At 32.9% G+C, this 18,609-nt stretch overlaps 5 protein-coding genes across 5 annotated transcripts; 2 read left to right on the top strand and 3 right to left on the bottom strand.

Moving 5' to 3' along the window:
- The first annotated feature begins 2,199 nt into the window (after window positions 1–2,199).
- Window positions 2,200–4,551, top strand: LOC130973247 (F-box protein At5g39250). Its single transcript, XM_057897691.1, has 2 exons — window positions 2,200–2,457; window positions 3,584–4,551. Exon 2 carries the CDS (start codon window positions 3,597–3,599, stop codon window positions 4,350–4,352), a length of 756 nt encoding a protein of 251 aa, XP_057753674.1. The 5' UTR covers window positions 2,200–2,457; window positions 3,584–3,596; the 3' UTR covers window positions 4,353–4,551.
- A 1,103-nt stretch (window positions 4,552–5,654) lies between these two features.
- On the bottom strand, window positions 5,655–6,901 carry LOC130975841 (expansin-A22-like). The gene is made up of 2 exons (XM_057900570.1): window positions 6,763–6,901; window positions 5,655–6,277 (listed from the first exon to the last, which is right to left on the bottom strand). Exons 1-2 carry the CDS (start codon window positions 6,899–6,901, stop codon window positions 5,655–5,657), a joined length of 762 nt encoding a protein of 253 aa, XP_057756553.1.
- Window positions 6,902–8,924: 2,023 nt separating this feature from the next.
- On the bottom strand, window positions 8,925–12,264 carry LOC130973337 (biotin carboxyl carrier protein of acetyl-CoA carboxylase, chloroplastic-like). The gene is made up of 7 exons (XM_057897821.1): window positions 11,793–12,264; window positions 10,641–10,694; window positions 10,345–10,514; window positions 9,902–10,232; window positions 9,674–9,745; window positions 9,289–9,354; window positions 8,925–9,205 (listed from the first exon to the last, which is right to left on the bottom strand). Exons 1-7 carry the CDS (start codon window positions 11,952–11,954, stop codon window positions 9,182–9,184), a joined length of 879 nt encoding a protein of 292 aa, XP_057753804.1. The 5' UTR covers window positions 11,955–12,264; the 3' UTR covers window positions 8,925–9,181.
- An 874-nt stretch (window positions 12,265–13,138) lies between these two features.
- Window positions 13,139–14,763, top strand: LOC130973301 (40S ribosomal protein S19-1-like). The gene is made up of 4 exons (XM_057897771.1): window positions 13,139–13,388; window positions 13,953–14,043; window positions 14,169–14,352; window positions 14,496–14,763. The coding sequence occupies exons 1-4, from the start codon at window positions 13,305–13,307 to the stop codon at window positions 14,566–14,568; spliced, it is 432 nt and encodes a 143-aa protein (XP_057753754.1). The 5' UTR covers window positions 13,139–13,304; the 3' UTR covers window positions 14,569–14,763.
- Window positions 14,764–14,939: 176 nt separating this feature from the next.
- LOC130973300 (microtubule-destabilizing protein 60-like) lies at window positions 14,940–17,758 on the bottom strand. Its single transcript, XM_057897770.1, has 8 exons — window positions 16,674–17,758; window positions 16,461–16,506; window positions 16,264–16,359; window positions 16,046–16,165; window positions 15,822–15,920; window positions 15,564–15,623; window positions 15,374–15,468; window positions 14,940–15,265 (listed from the first exon to the last, which is right to left on the bottom strand). Exons 1-8 carry the CDS (start codon window positions 17,672–17,674, stop codon window positions 15,163–15,165), a joined length of 1,620 nt encoding a protein of 539 aa, XP_057753753.1. The 5' UTR covers window positions 17,675–17,758; the 3' UTR covers window positions 14,940–15,162.
- Between the last annotated feature and the right edge of the window lie 851 nt (window positions 17,759–18,609).

The following is an 18,609-nucleotide window of genomic DNA, read 5'->3' as shown; positions in this document are numbered from 1 at the left end:
ATATCTCGCATAACCCTAAAATTCATACTCTCCTTCTTCACAGTCTTCTTTTCCATTTTTTTCTTCATCCTCTTACACTTCCTAAATCTCTGTGATTGGTACATCCGCCTCCTCTGCACTTCACCCACCAGAAGCATCCACTTCCACGACATCCTCAAGACCAAGTTCCACAACTACCCCAAGGGCACGCCTTTCTCCACTCTCCGGCTAGCAATATAAATTGTTGGACATTAGGACATTATGAGAAAATTCTCCTTCGATATCATATGCAAATTCTCATTTGAAATAGACACCGAGTGCTTCATTCCTTCTTTCCCGGAGTCCAAGTTGGCGGACAGCTTCGACCTCGCATCCAAGCTATCAGTACAACGAGTAATGTCGCCGTTGCCGCTCATATGAAAACTGAAGTGATTACTGAATATTGGTTCGGAGAAGAAGCTGAAGGAAGTGATTGGAATGGTGGACAATGTGGTCATGAAGATGATAGGGCAGAGGAGGAAAGAGATGGCAACGATGACGACGGGTCTTAACAAATCAAACTTGTTGTCTAGATTCATGGGATCTATCGAAGACGACAAGTAGTTGAGAGATATAGTCATTAGTTTCCTGAGTATGAATTGGTTGAAAACAAGTTAAAGATTTTTTTCTTGTGAACATTAAAGTTATAGAGTATGTGATACGTGGTCAGGAGAGCATTTTCGTCATCTTAGAGCTAAGGGACAGAATGATAATCTTGTCATATTCAAGGATCTGAATTCTAGAAGAATTGTGCCATGCCAGTCTTGGACATCAAGAAGACCAAGAGTCTGTCTCAAAAATAATGGTGCTGAAAGGACAACGATTCATAAGGCCCATTGGGTTAAGGCAAAAAAACAAGAAACCCAATAAAGCTTTTCAAATTTAATGGGAGGCATAATTTATTATTTATTTTCGAATTTTTAGGCATTTATTTTAGGTTTGTTTTGTTGTTAGACTTTATTAGAAGATTTGATTTACTTTTAATTTGTTTAGTAGTATTTTTAGATATTTTAAATTTAAATCAAATCAAATCTAATCTAATAAGATCAAATCTAATTTGAATTAGTTATCATATCTTTAGGATTTTAAAATTTAAATCAAATTTGATCTAATCCAATAAGATCAAATCTGATTTAAATTAGTTATCTTATCTTATCTTTTATCTAGTTTGTTAGGAGTCTATTTAAACACCTTTAGTGAGACAATTTACATAACTTTGATGAATAAAATTTCCTGCTTTCTGTACGTTTTTTTAGTGTGATTAAGTGATTTAATTTTCATCCCTCTGATTTAGGTTGTCAAGGACAAGTTTTTTGGAGATCTAGTAAGAAATCCTTTCCAGTGACTTAGGTTGCTAAGAACAGGTATTTTAGAGGTCTAGTAAGAAAACCCTTATCTATCTTTTATGTTTCCTTTGTGTTCTTTTTGGGTATGTCCCTTTACTGAATAATCCTTATCTATTGTGATATAACTCCTAATCCCATATCTATTTCCTTATCAGTATGCATTGTATAGCTTGAAGTTACAGTGTTAGACTGTTAGTGTTATGCGAGATATGATGGAAATTGGGAGACATTTTTAAACAGAGGAGATCATGGACCATTTTGTCCCTTGTTAGAGTTGTTAGAAACTATTTTGTCTTCCGTTAGAGTTAACAGAGTAAAGAACTTAAGTGACTGACGGAATTAATTGTTAGGAACCAATCGAGTAATTAATTTTAGTTGGGGACTAAAGTGTCTGGTCTGAAATTCTTTGAGGATCAAAATGAATATATACTCATAAATATCAGAAGTTATCGAGAGTTTGGATTTTAGATTGTAACCCTTAAATAGAGCTCAGATTGACGATAGATTAGTCTTCAACTTATCGAATTAGGAGATATCATAAATAACAAAAATATTTAGATTAATCTAGTAGTTAGTTTACTAATTTGCTATTAAAAGAAATTTTCCTGAAGCGTTCCCATAAATTCATTTTTAATCTATTCATATTATGATATATCAGAAAGTGATTAGTTTAGAAAACGTAAAAATAAATTTAAATTTTAAATCTAATATGAGATTAAAAAAAAATAGATAGCTACATTAATAATGTATCAGTATTCAGTATCACAACATAAATAAAAAAAAATTATTTAATGTTGGATTAACCAAGAAATTCTCCGTACATTTGTTAATTTACCGAATTTGCGCTTTCCGTCTTACTCTTTCGCTCTCTCTCTCTCTCTCTCTCGACACAGTCTCATGGTTTTCATTGCTCTCTGATTTTTCCTTTTCTCTCCTTTTGACTGCGATGATATCTCTTCTCACACTTCGAACCTAAACCAAATCAAGCATTGTTCCTCTTGTTGCATCTATTCTGATTTAGGGTTTCAGCATTCCCAATCCCCACCATCAACCTCTCTCCGATCTCCATTCAGATCTTCTCACGCATTCAACGGTTTCATCTCTCTCTCTCTCTCTCTCTAGCAAATTTTTTTTATTTTGTATTCTTCAGTTTGTTTTTCCCCCTTGATTCTGATTTCGATTGTGTTGTGTTGTTTTCTTCAATTTTGTTTTTTAGGACAATTATTTGGTCATCGCGATTTATTATTATTATTATTATTATTGTTATGCTTGGATGCGTTTTGGTTGAAGCTATGGGATGTGGAGTCTGAAATGCTTTGTTCTACTTTGAGTCAAAGTGCTATAAAACTGAATCAACTAGGAAAAAAAATAGAGGGGAAAAAACCTTTTTTTTTTGTTCTAATTAAATTAATCAAAATAGATGGTTGCTGTTGTTCATGTATGTTAATTGGTTTTGATTCTGATAGTTTGTGATTCGTGGTGGCATCATCTTTAATGACACTCTGATTAAATAACTCAATCCGTATTGGCTTGGAATTTCGCAATGGAAATCTTCAGTTAGGGCTCATGTTTCATTTGCGATTTGTCAATCATGTGGTTTGTTCAATGTTGATTCTGGTGTGCTTGTTTGAGTACTTAGGAAATTTGTAGCTGAAAATAAAAATTAGACTCAATCAATTTACAGTTGCTTGGTAGAGTAACAAAATATGAGGATAAATATATATGCTTCATTTTTGTAGCAAAATACTGATTTGTCTCCGATTCCCACCTATGTAACCAAACATACCCTTTTTAATGGGGTTAAAAAAGGTTAGTAAAAGCTGATGCAAGATATTTGCTTTGTTATAGAGCAATTTACTGGAATGGAGCATTATGAATTTTCTGTTACTGGAATTGTATCTCACTTTTCCAGAGAATATACTGTCCTAGTAACTGTATTTTACTGTTCCAGATGATCCAGTCCCTCACAACTTCATTACTTTTATCTGATTACATTGTGTTTCTAAATATACAGAAATTAGTTATTTCGTGGTAGAGTTATACTTTCGAAGTACTTAATATATACATGATTGAGCAAAGTAATGCTATTATACTGTGTACTTCAATTCGAGAGATTATTATACAGTCTTTAGGAATCCTTCAGTTGTTTATGTTTTATTGTTCATTGTAGTGAATGTCTGAATGATCATTAATTAATTTACTCCATTTTTTAATTGCAGCTTGCAACTGTGAATGGCATTTGAGGAGGTTTTGAAGGCTGTCTTCCCGTTACTGGATGGCGCTGACCTTGCTTCTTGTATGGCTGTTTCTAAGCAGTGGAGAGACATAGCTAGCGATGATTATTTATGGAAATGTCTTTGTTCCAACAGATGGCCTTCAATGTGCAAGCGTCCTAACCCACCATCTGTAACCTACTATAAGTTATATCAAACTTTTTGTAGGCGCCAGCACCGAAGAACTCTCCTCCCACCAAGAATTTCTTTCGACGATTTAGAGTTCTTCATTGACATTTGGGCTGAAACCACATTGCTCTTCTCAGAAGTGGTCCCCGGCTCTGTCCTTCAACCCGGGTTTAAGATTCCACCATCTGGAGTATGTGACTTGCTCAAGTTTCACCTGGAGGGTTCTGAGTACAAGATGACATTACCTGTTGAGCCTCGATTTACCATCCCTGCAGGACAAAATCAGAATGTAAGTGTCTCTGTGATGGTTGGTCGAAAGGATTCGAATAAGGTTGCTCGCATCATAAACAAGTCCATGTTCGATTACATTGATCGGTCTTCGTACAGAGCCTTGGCGTTCGACTACCTAGACATATCCCCTGTCTACCCTTTTCTATCCGGCATCCGGGCATGGATCTCGTTGCTGTTCATGGAAGATGGGAATGAAGAGGTTATTGATGTATTTGGGATCCAAATGGATTTCTGTGATGTGGCAAACTCAAAGGAAGAAGTCCTTTGGCTATTGGACATGCTTGATTGGAAGTGAGCGTTTATCAGTGTGATGTCCAATATTGCAACAGAAATTGAACATCATTGCTGTATGCTAATTTCTTGTCTATTGTTGATATGGGTGCCTTGCATGGATTGCCGTGTGTATATTCCCTTTGGAAGTATGTTTTAGTATGTATATCCTTAACACAGTTAATTGTCGTCAAATAAAAAACTATAAGACTATATTTGATTCACTCACCGACAAGGGTACGAAGTTGAGCTAATTTTTAACGTATAATGAGTTCGAATTTTCTAAAGTGAGATGTCTATATTGGAACTAGTGCTCGAAGTGAGTCAAGCCATCTCGAGTTTGACTCGTTAATAATTTGGTGTTAATAATTTGATAAGCTAAATTTGTGAGTTCATGAGTCGCCTTTGAGTCTGAAATTAAGCTTATAAATTAAATGAGTTGAGTTTGAAGTTGGATAAGTTCAATTTATTAGCTCGTAACCTGATTTGATTATATATATTAAACTATTAATACATATATTTTATATGTATTTAATCTATTTATTGTAGGTTGAATGGATGATGGAGTAGAATGCAACAAATCTAATTAAATTATTCACAATAGAAGAGAATAAGAGAAACACATTTATATATTAATGTTCTTAATTATTTAAAATTTATAGTCATTTTTTATATATAATTTTGATTTAAGACATAAATAAAAATTTTATAATTAATAGAAGACAATATAAAAAATTGATCTTTTTAAATATTTTTTAATATATATAAATTATAAGTTATTGATATAGAATTATAAATTATGTTTTTGTTATTTGTGCCACTGAGTCTTTTGGTGAGCTGAACTTGAACTTAAAAAAATAAGTTCAATTATTAATGAGTCGAGCCGTGAGTCAAGCTTAATTTTTGTAAGTTGAGCTTCATCTTGGTCTAACTTAATTCAGCTCGACTCACTTTCCGTCTTAATTGAAATTGATTTGATTTGTAAATTTTATGGATTTATTTTATAATTAATTGCAAATCATTTTATTTTTTTAGAGGATATTATTAGAATTAGAATTATTTAGTATTTTAAAAATATATCAGGTCGTTCATTATACTCGAATCAGAAAAAAAAAAAGGAATAAAATATCGTATAAAATCAAAGAATTAGACTGAGAAATGGCCTAGTAAATGATACACAATGCAAATGAGAGACACCTTGAATTTATTTATTTATTTGTAGTGTGGTATTCAAAGGTGATGGAGTAGAATATAGATACAGAATATATACTTGATGACAGCAATTAACAACATTACATTATACTTAGGTAATGAATTTGAGAGGGCACTAAAAGTTGGTTGCGGCCTCAAAAGTTTGTCCAAGTCGCCAACTGGGAGGAGCAACATTATTAAACGTCAACGTTTTGCCATCACTAGTTGTAACCATAAAAGACAATGCTTGTCCATTCAATGGAGTACCAGTTTGCCAATTTTGCCCCCAATTACGTGTCATAGGAATCCATGCACGTGTGGTTGAACCTGATATTCTAACATTTGTAACATCACCAGCATTTGCAACATTAAAAACCAAGACTAGCAACCAATGAGGGTTACCCTTCAACTCAAACTTGACACCACCATGTTTAATGCATGGAGTGCGCCTATAACGAACTGGGATTATCCCTGCTTTGTAGTTTGCTATTGTTGTGAACATTTTCATGGACAAATCGAAGTGCTTTTGTGGAGGGTTACACCATGGTGGACGACCTTTTTCGTTAGTTGGAGGACAAAAATTTGTTGCTGTTACTTTGATTGTTCCTGCACCCTTAATACACCATTGTGGATCATTCACACATTGGATCTCAAAACATGCACCACATGTTAGTCCACGGTTGAATAGAGCAGTGCTTAGTGCTGTGTTTGCAAGTCCATACCCTTGTGCAAATAAATTCCCATATCCACATGCACCATCTGGATAATCACAAAAATCAAAACTTATTTATCACCCCATGTGGTAAATTAAAGTTTTTACTTAACTAGTTTATCAAAATTAATTTTTAAAAGAAAGGTGTCTAAAAGTTGTAGCACTTATATTCGATAAATTAACCTAAAAATAATTTTTAACAAACACAAGTGACAATAAATATATTTAATAAAATAGTTTTTAAAAATTGAATAAGGCCATGTAGGCGTAAATATAAAACTAAATTTCAATATTTACTAAATATAAGCTAATTTTAAAAAATATTTCGTTCTATGTTTTTAAACGCATTTCTAACTTTACTTATAAGGTATGATTTTTTTATTTATCAAATATAAAATAAAGTATTTATAAATTTTATCAAAAACAAAGCGTGAATATTACATGCATGCATGCACATGAATCATGATAGTATGTTATGATTGAGTAGCATGGTCTAAAATTGTGATTGCAATCCAATGTTGCAGTTACTTACTCATGGTTTCTCCACCTTGCATGTCACCATAGAATGTTGCATGAGCATCATACCAATTACCATCAATGGCACCTGAAATGGCTAAGGAATACATGAAAATGACCAAAGGAACCAAACAACGAGACGTAGCCGTAGCCATAGTCATAAACATATATGCCTCTTTTATAATAGAATGAAAACTATATATACGATGATATGATTATAGTAAAATTAACGGTTTAATTTGTGTTGTGAATTAAGGCTATTAGTATTTCTTATAGGAGAATGAAGATAATATTTAAATCACAAATTAGATTTGTGAGAAGTTTTAGAAGTATATGATTTTTGTATGAATTACATGCGGAATATATAGGGTTTGTTTGAGTGAGTTTTTTAAAAAAATATCTTTTTTATTTATCTTTTTTTAAAAGATTTTATGTAAAAGTAAAAGTAATTTTATATTTGAATATTTCATGCAAGAAAATTTTTTTATTTATTAATTATGTTTGGATAATAAATTAATAATATAAAAGTACTTTTTTTATTTATTATATAAAAAATATCATTTTTTAAGAAAAAAAGATCTTTTAAAAAAAATATAAATTACAGCTTCTCAAAAAAAAATATTTTTTTTTTATTTTTCTAATGTTTTTATTTTTATTAATAGAAATTTGCCAAACACGCTAAAAAATAAAAAAAAATCTTTTTTATCGAAAAAGATTTTTTTTATCAAAATAATAGCGTCCAGAAAAGCACATAAAATATAAGTTTCCGTACTTTGAGGAGAAAATAATATTACAAAAATAAAATTATTAAATTAGAGAGAATATTCTATTTAAGTAAAGTATTTTATAGATATATCATATAGGATTATAAAAAAATTGAAAAAGATATAAAATATTTAATTTTATATATGACAAAAGTATTAACAGATTAGTGCGTCTAGTCGAACTTGCCATTTACATCAGATTCGTAATAATCTAAAATAATAAAAGAAAATAATTGGTCATTAATAGAATAGAGAAACCTAAGTTGATAGCTATGCATATGTGATAAGATCTTAGTAAGGCATGAGGTCTCAAGTTTCTCGGAATTGAATTAATTTGAATAACATTTGATTCCTTTCCAGTTTCCATTCTTTTTCCATTTATGTTGAAATGAGGCATATCCTTTGGCCAATTTTGGTACTTTAAACACGACAAACCAGAGTTAATTTGTTGCAATGTCCAAGGCAAATTTCTTTTTGTAAGAGTGAGACCTCATTTTATATTTGGCAAATAAAAAGTGCTTCTACTTCTAGTTTTAAAAGTTAAAAATATTTTTAAAAATATTTAAGAAGATATTATAAAATTAACTTATAATGATCAAAAACTAAAAAAATCTAATACTTTTATCAAAAGTTATTTTTAGTTAGATTTATTAAATAAAGGTACTAGACTTCTTATAAAACTATCTTTTAAAACTATTTTTGATATGTTATACTCAAAAAAATAAAAATTTTATCAAAGAAAACTTAATTCTAGAAGTGACAAATGGGCTTAGTCCGCTGGATCGACCCGTGTAACCCACCAAAAAGACAGGTCAGGTTAAAAAATTGAGACAGTCACACGTCAAAAGTCTGCTTAAACCGTAGGTTTTGGCGGGGTGAGACGGGCTTTTTCGCCAGGTTTAAAATTTTGTTGAAAATGTTTTAATTTAATGTTTTGGATTATATTTTACGTTTGATTGATTATGTTCTAAACTTGTAGATATTTAAATTTTATTATTTTGTTTCAAAAAACTTGGTTTAAAATTATGTTTATTACATATTTATAATTATAAAGATTTTAATGTTTATTAATTTGAAAATTATAATTTTTTATGTCTTTAAAAATTATAAATTTATTAAAATGATTGTAAAATTATATATATTATTTAATACTTTTTTTAATAATTTAATACTTAATAATAATAATAATAAAAAAGAATATTTGTGCGAACTTAGCCCACCAGCCCGTGAAATTTCAAAACCACCTCATCTTGACCAAAAAAAAAAAAGACCGCTCATTAACACGGAGCGGGGCAGGCTTTTGGCGGGGTCCCGCTTGCCACCCCTACCTAATTCTATACAAGATTCAAACCTTTCATTATTTTTGTATCATAGTAATCTGTGTAAGTATAATAGTTGAATACAAGGCATCAAGTTAATGAATTGACATAATCCAATAAATAGTATAAGAAGAAAGTGTTATTGGACAGTGATGTGGCTCTTATGTCTAAAATGTCTCTCTGAATAAACGGACAGAGTGAATTTTCCTTAAAAGTAGGAAAAAACATTATCACACAAGAAATTTCTCAACAATAATAATGAATAATTTAAATCATGTAGTGCCAGACATGTTATCTAGCAATGCAGGTTCCCACAGCTCCAACCAAATTAAGCTCTCTTTTTTCCTGGTACTCATGGTACTATTACCAAAAGAGGCTGCATGGACCACAACAAATTCAGTTAGACAAATGATGTACAAAGTTCGGAGAGAGAGAGAGAGAGAGAGTGCGTGCACTTACCGTGTCGACGCTGACTGGTTTGCCATCCTCGGCAATTATCTCAGTTATTGTTCCAGATTGATCAGCCTGGGAAGCAAAGAATGAGGAGACAGAAGAATTTAGGAGTTTTGGTTATATTGGACTACATGAGTTTATGTATATATCTATGTAGAATTATATTAATCTATATAAGGATTCAACAAATCTCCAGAATAAATGAGAAGCCAAACAATGATAATATTATTATTAAAAACATTAGAAGAATAAAATATTCCTTCCATTTCAAAATAATCATCACTTTGAACAAAGTCATCAATTGTCTTGAACTCTTGATACATTAATTTTTCCACTTTGTTTAAATTGACAGTTATTTTGAAACAGAGCTATAAAAGGACAACACAAATACCTCAATTTCATTCATCAGTTTCATAGCCTCAACAATGCAAATAACCTGCCCTTTCTGCACCTTATCTCCCACCTGAAAGATTAAGAATGAAATGAGGCTAAAAATTATGTAAACATGGTAATAATTAGTTCTAAATATAGTAGTCTATTTGTATAATGGACTAATGGCACCTTGAAAGAAGTGCAATATCTAAATCACATTTGTTTATACAGTCATGTTGACACATACCTTGACAAATGGCGGTTCACCAGGTGCTGGACTACGATAAAAGGTCCCAGCCATTGGACATTTCAGGGGTGGATGAGATGACCTGCTTGCTTTTGCAGGTGGTGGTAAGGCAGGTGCTGCTTTCGAAGGCGCAGCGCTTGCAGGAGCAGGAGCAGCAGCAGCAGCAGCAGCTGGTGGCGGTGGTGAAGGCATAGAAGGATATGTAGGATAAGGAAAAGACACTGGAGCTACCATGGCCGGTGGAGGCTCCAAAGCTTCCTTTTTCCTTATCATGAGCTCGCAGTCGGCCTGCTTAAGTTGTAGCTCAACGATATCTCTAGAATCCACAAGTCTTCCCATGAAAATAATATATAAGTATTTAGAAATATTGCAAAGCCTAATGTTCATAAGAGAACAAAAATGTCAACATACGAGTCTACACAGCATGTGGCGTATGGTCTTACTTTACAAGGTCTGAAACTTGATTCATGAATGCAGACATGGAAGCTGGATCTGCAAAAGTGCTTGGCCCAGAAGGTTTCCTGTTTTCGTCATCTTTCTCTTTTGATGAAGCAGGTATAGGTCCATTGACAAGTGCAGGTGCAGAGTTTGAAGAATTTTCAAGAGTAACAACCTACAATATACAAAGCAGCATTGGTGCTAATCGTAATTCAATCTTATATAAGAACTAATTTGCACAGAAGCATTAGCACCCTCTTGTGAGAATTTTCATTATAACAGAAGCTTGATCTGAACTGACCTCTTTAGGCTGTGCTTGACACTTCAAGGCAGAAAATTTCTTCGTATTAAGGCACTGCATGACATGACATTAACAATTGAGTATTTAAATAATCAGGAGGAAAAGTATAGATACAAAACCTCTGACACTAGTTTATTGTAGTATTTAATGATTGAAAGAAAAAAATAAAACATAAAAAATAAAAAAAGCTGAAAATACTTTGGTGTATACCATTTCTTCAGTTTTAAGCACATTATGAACTCATGACTAAACTATGTCTGTAGTGACCTATGCGCTTTCATTCACAAATGCAACCCAGATCCATCAAATATAATTGAAATAGTGTATTCCAGTGCTAAAAAAACGAATGGAAAAAAAAATGAAACTATATTATACACATTACATAAGCATAAAAAATTAATAGAAATCTACATCACAAATGTGCATATTAGAAATGTAAACCCAATAATAATGGGAAGCTTCAGGATATAATGCTTCCAAATACAGGAAATAGTCTTAGCAGAAACATTTATCACCTACTAATAGAACTGTATCCTTGCATTACATATTGTTATTATTCTTTATGTCTACAGTTTCCAAATGTGAGAGTAAGCCTTTTATGCTTAGCAATACATTATGATGTCAAAATAAAATAGCTATATTGATATTCCTATTCCTTCATGAACATTCAGATACCTGATTTAAAGGATCTTATAAAATATGTTGAAAGCTTCACCCTTTAACCTTTTATATCAAAGAAAAGTTAGTTACCTTGTTTAATTTCCAAAAGTAAAGGAGTCTCAATGTGGAAAAGACACTGATAATGGGTCACACTAATTTATGCCAAACACAATAGAATTGCTAAAATGAGAACACAGTCAAACAATTAACAACTGATAAATGCTAAAAAAGAAACAAGTTAACTGCACGGCACCCAAATTTCTTAATTCAGCCAATAAACTTGAAAACTATCTCTTACCTTCAAATCAAGGCTTCAAACCTTCACTATTGAAATCGAAGGTGATAGAATATAATCAAAATTGAACATTCTATAGCGACATTTTCAGCTTCAAAACCATAGAATCAAAATCTCAAACATGTAATCTACATAAACCAGGCACGACAAAGGAACAAAAAACAATCACATTTGGAATCAGAACAAATCACACATACCTGAACCCCAATTGAGTTTGAATCACAAACCAAAGATCCAAATGACTGGGATTTCTTCAATCCCAACCCAGCCACGTGCATGTTCCGTTGTGTGGTCTGAGAGTTCAATCCCAAATGTGAAAAAGAGAGACACTTGGGACAAGGGATAGTGCAAGACGCCATTTTGAACAAACCCCACAAATCAAAAACCGATTTTTTTAGCTGCTGAGCTCAAATGACAGTGTGATCTAGCAAAATGGGTGAGCGAGAATATAAGAATTCTTTGTGGCGATGAGGTCGAAGAAGGAATGGAGAATGGTGTGCGAGGAAATGGAGAAAAGCTTGCAATGAATGATGGAAACTACAAAGGAGGAACACTGGTTTTAACAGTGTGTGGCTTTGGTTTCGATGATTCCAATGAAAAGGGAAGAAAACATCAGCGTCACGGTTTCAACTTTCAAGTTTCAACTAACTTGGAACAATAAAATCCTAACTTTGCTAGCTCACTGTCTTTTGCATTTGTTGTCTCTTTTTCTTAGGGGAACGCTAGAAATCGCTAGCCTAATTTTTTATTTAATACTATCAAAAGAATTCATTAATTTCCTTAATCAAGTAGTAAAGAAAAGAGAGAATTAAAGAGATGTATCTTTATACTAGTTTAATTATTGCTCATGGTGTTATTTGATTGATTTAGTTAACTTTTAATTTAAACATAAGTTATTGAGTATATTTTAGTAAGAATAATATTATACATCTAAGTTTTTTTTGTTAATTAAATCTAATTAATTGGTCTAATATAATAAAAATCAATTATAACTAATACTATTTTAAGTTTTATTATTTAATTTAATTAGATTTAGTTTATAAAAAAATTAAATATATAATAATAATAGTATCAATTTATTATGCATCAAGTGACACCCATTGCATTATATTATTTCCCATCTTTTATATGATGTTACATGTTAGATACATAGCTTTCACGTATCTATGTCTTTATAATACTTGCACTGTTGCACAGAAGCATTATCCAATTAATAACTATGTTAACTAAAATTATATTTATATATAAATATACGATAATTAATTTTTATAATGATTTTAGTATGAAATAATATTTTTTATAGCTAATAAATATTTTATATTGATCTCAGTCGTCTTTTTTCAAAATATTCTGATTATAACATATAATACTTTTTTGTGTCAAACATAGTGTTTAATAAAAAATAAATTTACACTAATCACGTAAAACAATTTTACCAAATTATCTAATATTATATTGTCACGAAAAATTCTTTTCAATAATGTTTTTGCTATTAAGCAGAATTGGTGAGGCCTAAAATTGTGAACACAAGCCCAATTGTAAATGCCAATTACCAAAGTGGGTCGAATACTCGAACAGAGGAAAAAAATAACAGAAAGTAGGGTACAATAATGAAAGGAAAACCCTAACTAACCCAATTTTGATTCATATAAATATGAATCTGAAAGAAAGGAAGAAACTTTGTTGATGCCACACACTCTGATTCGGCCATGGCAACTTCGAGGACAGTGAAGGATGTCTCTCCTCACGAGTTTGTTAAAGCTTACGCTTCTCACCTTAAGCGTTCTGGCAAGGTAAATCACATTTTTCGCTTTCTAGTTCCTAATCTACTCTCAAAAACAAAACATATTTCATGCCACTTAATGGGGTCCGCGAAAGTCCTGATTTTGCTTCTTGTTATTCTCTAAAGAGTCCTTTTTTTCTTTTTATTTCTACAATTTTTAGTTCTTTTTAGTCATTTTATTTTGGGAGAAACAAAATCTGCTTTTGTCGATAATAATTACTGCTAATGTCACTTTCAAAATCTCTCAAGATTCCTTTGTGACAAATTATGTGCTTAAATTGCACATTATCTTATTAACGATGTTAGTTGAACTTAGGATGTTTATTGTGGATAACTTTGATTGGTGTAGCTGTAACTTTTCGATGTGTAATTATCCATAAGGCCTTTTATTCTCCTAGACAGAATGATCCAATTTGTGGTGCTTCTATGATGGTCAATTAACTTAATGTAGTTGCCAAAAGCAAATTTTTGTTTAGGTAATCCTTTCATATGTGTTGGATTGCTAGTTTAATTTATATAATCACTCCTGTGTTTCCTCATAGAATTTTTGTATCTTGCTCTTGAACATGTACAGATGGAGCTTCCTGAATGGACAGATCTTGTAAAAACTGCTAGGTTTAAAGAGCTTGCTCCCTATGATCCTGATTGGTACTTTATTAGAGCAGGTAAGGTTGCTAGTGTACTTGATTGTACATGTGCTAGCATGAGATTTTGTGTTTGCCTATACTGTTTCATAAACTCTGCTATTTTTACATAATTTTAGACTAGTATAGTTAAATTTTCATTACAGCTTCTATGGCAAGAAAGATCTATCTGAGAGGTGGTCTTGGTGTTGGCGCTTTCAAGAGGATTTATGGTGGTAGCCAGAGGAATGGAAGCCGTCCCCCACATTTCTGCGAGAGCAGTGGTGCTATTGCTAGACACATCTTGCAACAGCTGGAAAGCATGACCATTATTGAGGTTGATCCAAAAGGGTAAGTTGTGTTGCGATGTAACAATCTGCCTCAACACTTCATCAAACACAAAAGAACATAAGAATGAAGATACCTTTCCTTTGAGTAATGAATATTTATTTCCATCTTGGTTCTCAAACTGATTTATGCCTTTCGTATTTCAGGGGTAGGAGAATAACTTCAAACGGACGAAGAGATCTTGACCAAGTAGCTGGGAGAATTGTGGTTGCTCCTTGAGAATGGCATATTGAGAACTGATGGTGGCCCTCTACTAGAATTTAATTTTGCTATCTTTTTTTTTTATCTGTCTGTATCCATTCTAGTTTGGAGTTTTGGGTGAGGTTTTGTTTAAAATTACCGTGTTATCACGTGTAAGACCGAAACAAATTGAGTTATATTAAAAGAGTTGTGCATTTTTGGTTTAATTTTTAAGGAATATTTACTAAAATTGGATCTTGAATTATGCCGGAACACTGCTCTTAAATCTATGAAAAATAGTTAAATTCACTGAGTGCATCAGAGGAATGAAATTTTTTCGGAGTTTTCTCTTATTTGTATGGTGTTGTAGTGAAATCCGTTATCTTTGAGAACTGATGATTCATCTTGGACTTTTATTTCCTTAAAAAAGGTTCCGCATATATATCAATTTAACACTGTACAAAGATAACTACAATACAGTGGGCCAAGGCCAAATCTGTAGGATGACTGAAAAGTGAAAAGAATGCAACTACATTGGTTGCGCTCCGTGAAGAAAATTGAATATTGTTTTCACAGGACGACTGAAAAGAACACATTATTCAGTTATTATTATAACAAACAAAATTTGCAGATTTATGGACTCAATTCGCTCAAAGAGGATAAGCTACACTTGATCTTTTTGTGGTGTGGTATGTGAAACTGGGGCTCTCTAGGTATTGTTGGATTCTTCACAGACCTTGTACAAGGCAAAACAAACTAATGTGAGAGATACATTCAAATGAATTTTTTCGATTGTACGTCTCTTTAGATTGCTAAATCATCATAGGACTATATCAACCCTTACCTCCTTGGAATAAAAGGCCTATCAAAATAAGGCATCGGTTGTGCTTTTGGAACAAGCTCCCTCCTTAACCTTTTGATTTCTTCTTCTTCTGCCATCTGTAGTTACATACAAAGAACCATCATTTAACGAAAGGAGTTAGTTATGTCAATGGTAGATTAGCACAGGAGTTATCTGAATAGTAATAGAGTACCTTTTGTTGCCTCTCCTTCTCCAATTTGTACTGCTCTATCAAACTCAATTTTTCTGCAACCTAAATGTTCATGAATGGTTCAACATTTATCAAACAGTGTTCTATTGTCTACCAATTTGTATTTTTCTAAAAATGAAAGATGCTTGCAGTAGCGACAAATCTATGAAATATGGATCCAGCATTTACAATGATGCTGCTCATGACACAATATTACACTTAATGAAGCAAAATTAAACAAATGAAAATAAGAGTTGGTACCTGATGATCAAACTCAGCACGATCCATTGCCCGCACATCACTGTGAAGCTGCAGGTCAAGCGGCTGTGTGATTTCTTTGACAGGAGGCTTTACCAAACACTGAAATATTAGCACAGAAGATGGTTGAGTAACTCAATACAGGCTAGCAAATGCAAGCATGTCACTGAAATGGAAAAAGTATGAGTTGTGAACTGAACACAAGATTTTGAGAGCAAAATGGCCACCTCAGGTTCATCTGTTGTCCATGGAAGCCCTTGGGCTATTGGTATCCTTTGCTTCTCTTCCTCTGTCATCATTTCATGTATCTTCTTCACAAATTCTTCCTCTTTCACCTTCCCCCTTTCCTGCATTGAATTACAAAATCCATGTTATTATCCAATTCAAAAATCAATGGAAAAATTATTCAATCAGTCACAATTTGTTGCATCAGAATAGGCATTACCTCAGTTCTTAGCTTGAATGGTTTTTGGCTGGTGACTCTCAGCTGCTGCTTCTTCTTCCACCTGCTTCCCCCAAAGGTGCTAGTTGATTCCAAACTCTGAAAAAAGCAAATCCATTCAATTCAAATTTAGAAAACCCACATTTTCAATCAAATCTTCATTTTTTGCAGAAAAAAGGTAACCAAACCAGAAGACTTACATTTCTTCTGCTTCTTCTACCTCCATTAGAAGTCCTGTTAGATACACTGCAGTTTGAATAAAAAGTATAACAAACATCAACACAAACAAATAAATGCTACTATTAAATAAGTAGTATAACATAGATACATATATATCATTTGCACACACATCTGTATATCATTTATATATCAAACAAGAATTTTGGAATTGTAGTTATCAGTTATTGTCAAACCTTCCACGGCTGCTATCCCATGAACACGAAACTGAAGCCTTCGGATCCAAGCCAAGGCTCTCGGATGTGAGAATCGCCTGTGGCGGGCAAAATGAAGAACAACCAGACACTTCCTGAGTTCTTTCAGTCGCATCATTAGGAAGTGGCAACCCTGGCAGTGCCCATCTCATAACCTTTCTCTTCACCTTATTCTCCTCTTTCTCTCGTGACTCCTGTTCTTCCGCCGGCGCCGCCTCGGCCAGTTGATCCTGATCCTGATCTTTCTTTCCAGTGGTGGAAACAGTTAGAAGCTTCTCAAATGCCTTGACCAAATGCATCACCTTGCCTGGCCCAGCTTCAGGAACACTCTTCCTTGCTTCGTCCATCAACTTCTCCCTCCTCCTCTTCACAGCCAAATCAACAACATTCCCCAATCCACCACAATCCTCTCCTGTGACTTCTTCTTGTTGTCGTTGTTCTTCTTCAATGATCACTCTCTCAATCTCAGCAGCTCCATCTTCTTGCTCTTGTTCTTGTTCTTGTGCTTGCTTGTTCTTGAAGAACTCTTCCTGTGACTTCCTGAGATTCTGGTAAGCCACACAGAGACACTTGTTGTTCTTGTTGCTCTCTTTGCACTTGCAAAACGACAGCGTTGAGTTTGAACCCTGATCACCATCACCACCACTCCCCTCAAACTTCTTGTTCTTATTCTTCTTTGCAACAACGAACTTCCTCTGCCTGATCTTGTTCTTCTGAACGGAATTCACGGAATTCACAACACCCTCCTTTGCTGCCGAGGATTGTGGCTTCTTCTGTGACTTGGAACACGATTTCTTCACAACAGGTGAAGGAGAAGGAGAAGAAGAAGAACCACAAGGATTGGATAAGGGTTTGGAAAACGGAGTGGTATTACTGTTAGGGTTGACATTCTCGGAATATTTGGAGGGTTCTTGATTCTTTGATCGGAAACCCTTGGCTGGAGTGGTTATTGGTGCGGCGGTATTATTGGTGGCCGTCTCCATCGGAAAATCCACCGGTTTAGGGTTAGGGTTGGGCGATGCAGGAAGAAGAAAATAGAGAGAGTAGTGTAAGTGGGTTTCGGGAAATCTGTGCGTTGTGAATGTTTGTTTGTTTGGTGTTTTGTGAAGTGAAGAAGAAGAGAAACACAAGATTGGAACGTTGAACGCAAGGCTCTGTTTCGTAACGGCTAGTTTTCCATTTTCTTTGCCAATTATTATTCATGTCAATCATATGATTTTTTTTTTCCAAAGAAATATATGAATTTACAAAGCAATATTGATTTATTAGGCAGATAATATCATTCATACAACAAATATTCTTAATATTCGTATAAAAAGATGAATATTATTAATTGCTAAAAATATTAATATTAAGATAATGTCTATTATATCAACGAATTATAATTCAAATGATATAATTTTTTTATATTTATCCTAAAATCGCATATTCAAGTCTCACTCCTAATTAAAAAAATATAAATTTTACAAAATTATTAATAAATTATGCAATTTAGCCGATAAAACATTAAGAAGATAGAATAAAATAAAATGAAAAAGATCAATTTTTTATTTTTGATTTCTTACGATATTTCAGTATTTTCGTATTTGAACTCCTAATATTTATTTAAGTAGACTAATGAATTAACTATTAGATTAATTTGATTATTTATTTATTTATTTATTTATTTATTTGTATCAGGATATTTATCAAATTAAAAGTCCAATGACTAATTTCTTAAATATTGTAAAAGTACAAAATGAACACCCATCTAAATAAATAAATTCCATTTCTGTTGTGTATAGAACTCGGAAGAAATTATTAAAACAAAAAACCCTCATCTATTTTTGCCAAAAACTTGCCTTGGTTTTAATTTTTTATTTTTAATAATCAAGATTACAAAGCTAATCTGATGTTTGTTTGGGTATATAGTTTTTGT

The sequence above is a fragment of the Arachis stenosperma genome, chromosome 4, assembly GCF_014773155.1.
Source record: "Arachis stenosperma cultivar V10309 chromosome 4, arast.V10309.gnm1.PFL2, whole genome shotgun sequence".
NCBI classification, from domain to species: Eukaryota; Viridiplantae; Streptophyta; class Magnoliopsida; order Fabales; family Fabaceae; genus Arachis; species Arachis stenosperma.
The sequence above is the reverse complement of the archived record's forward strand: the minus strand, read 5'-3'. Positions and strand labels throughout refer to the sequence as shown.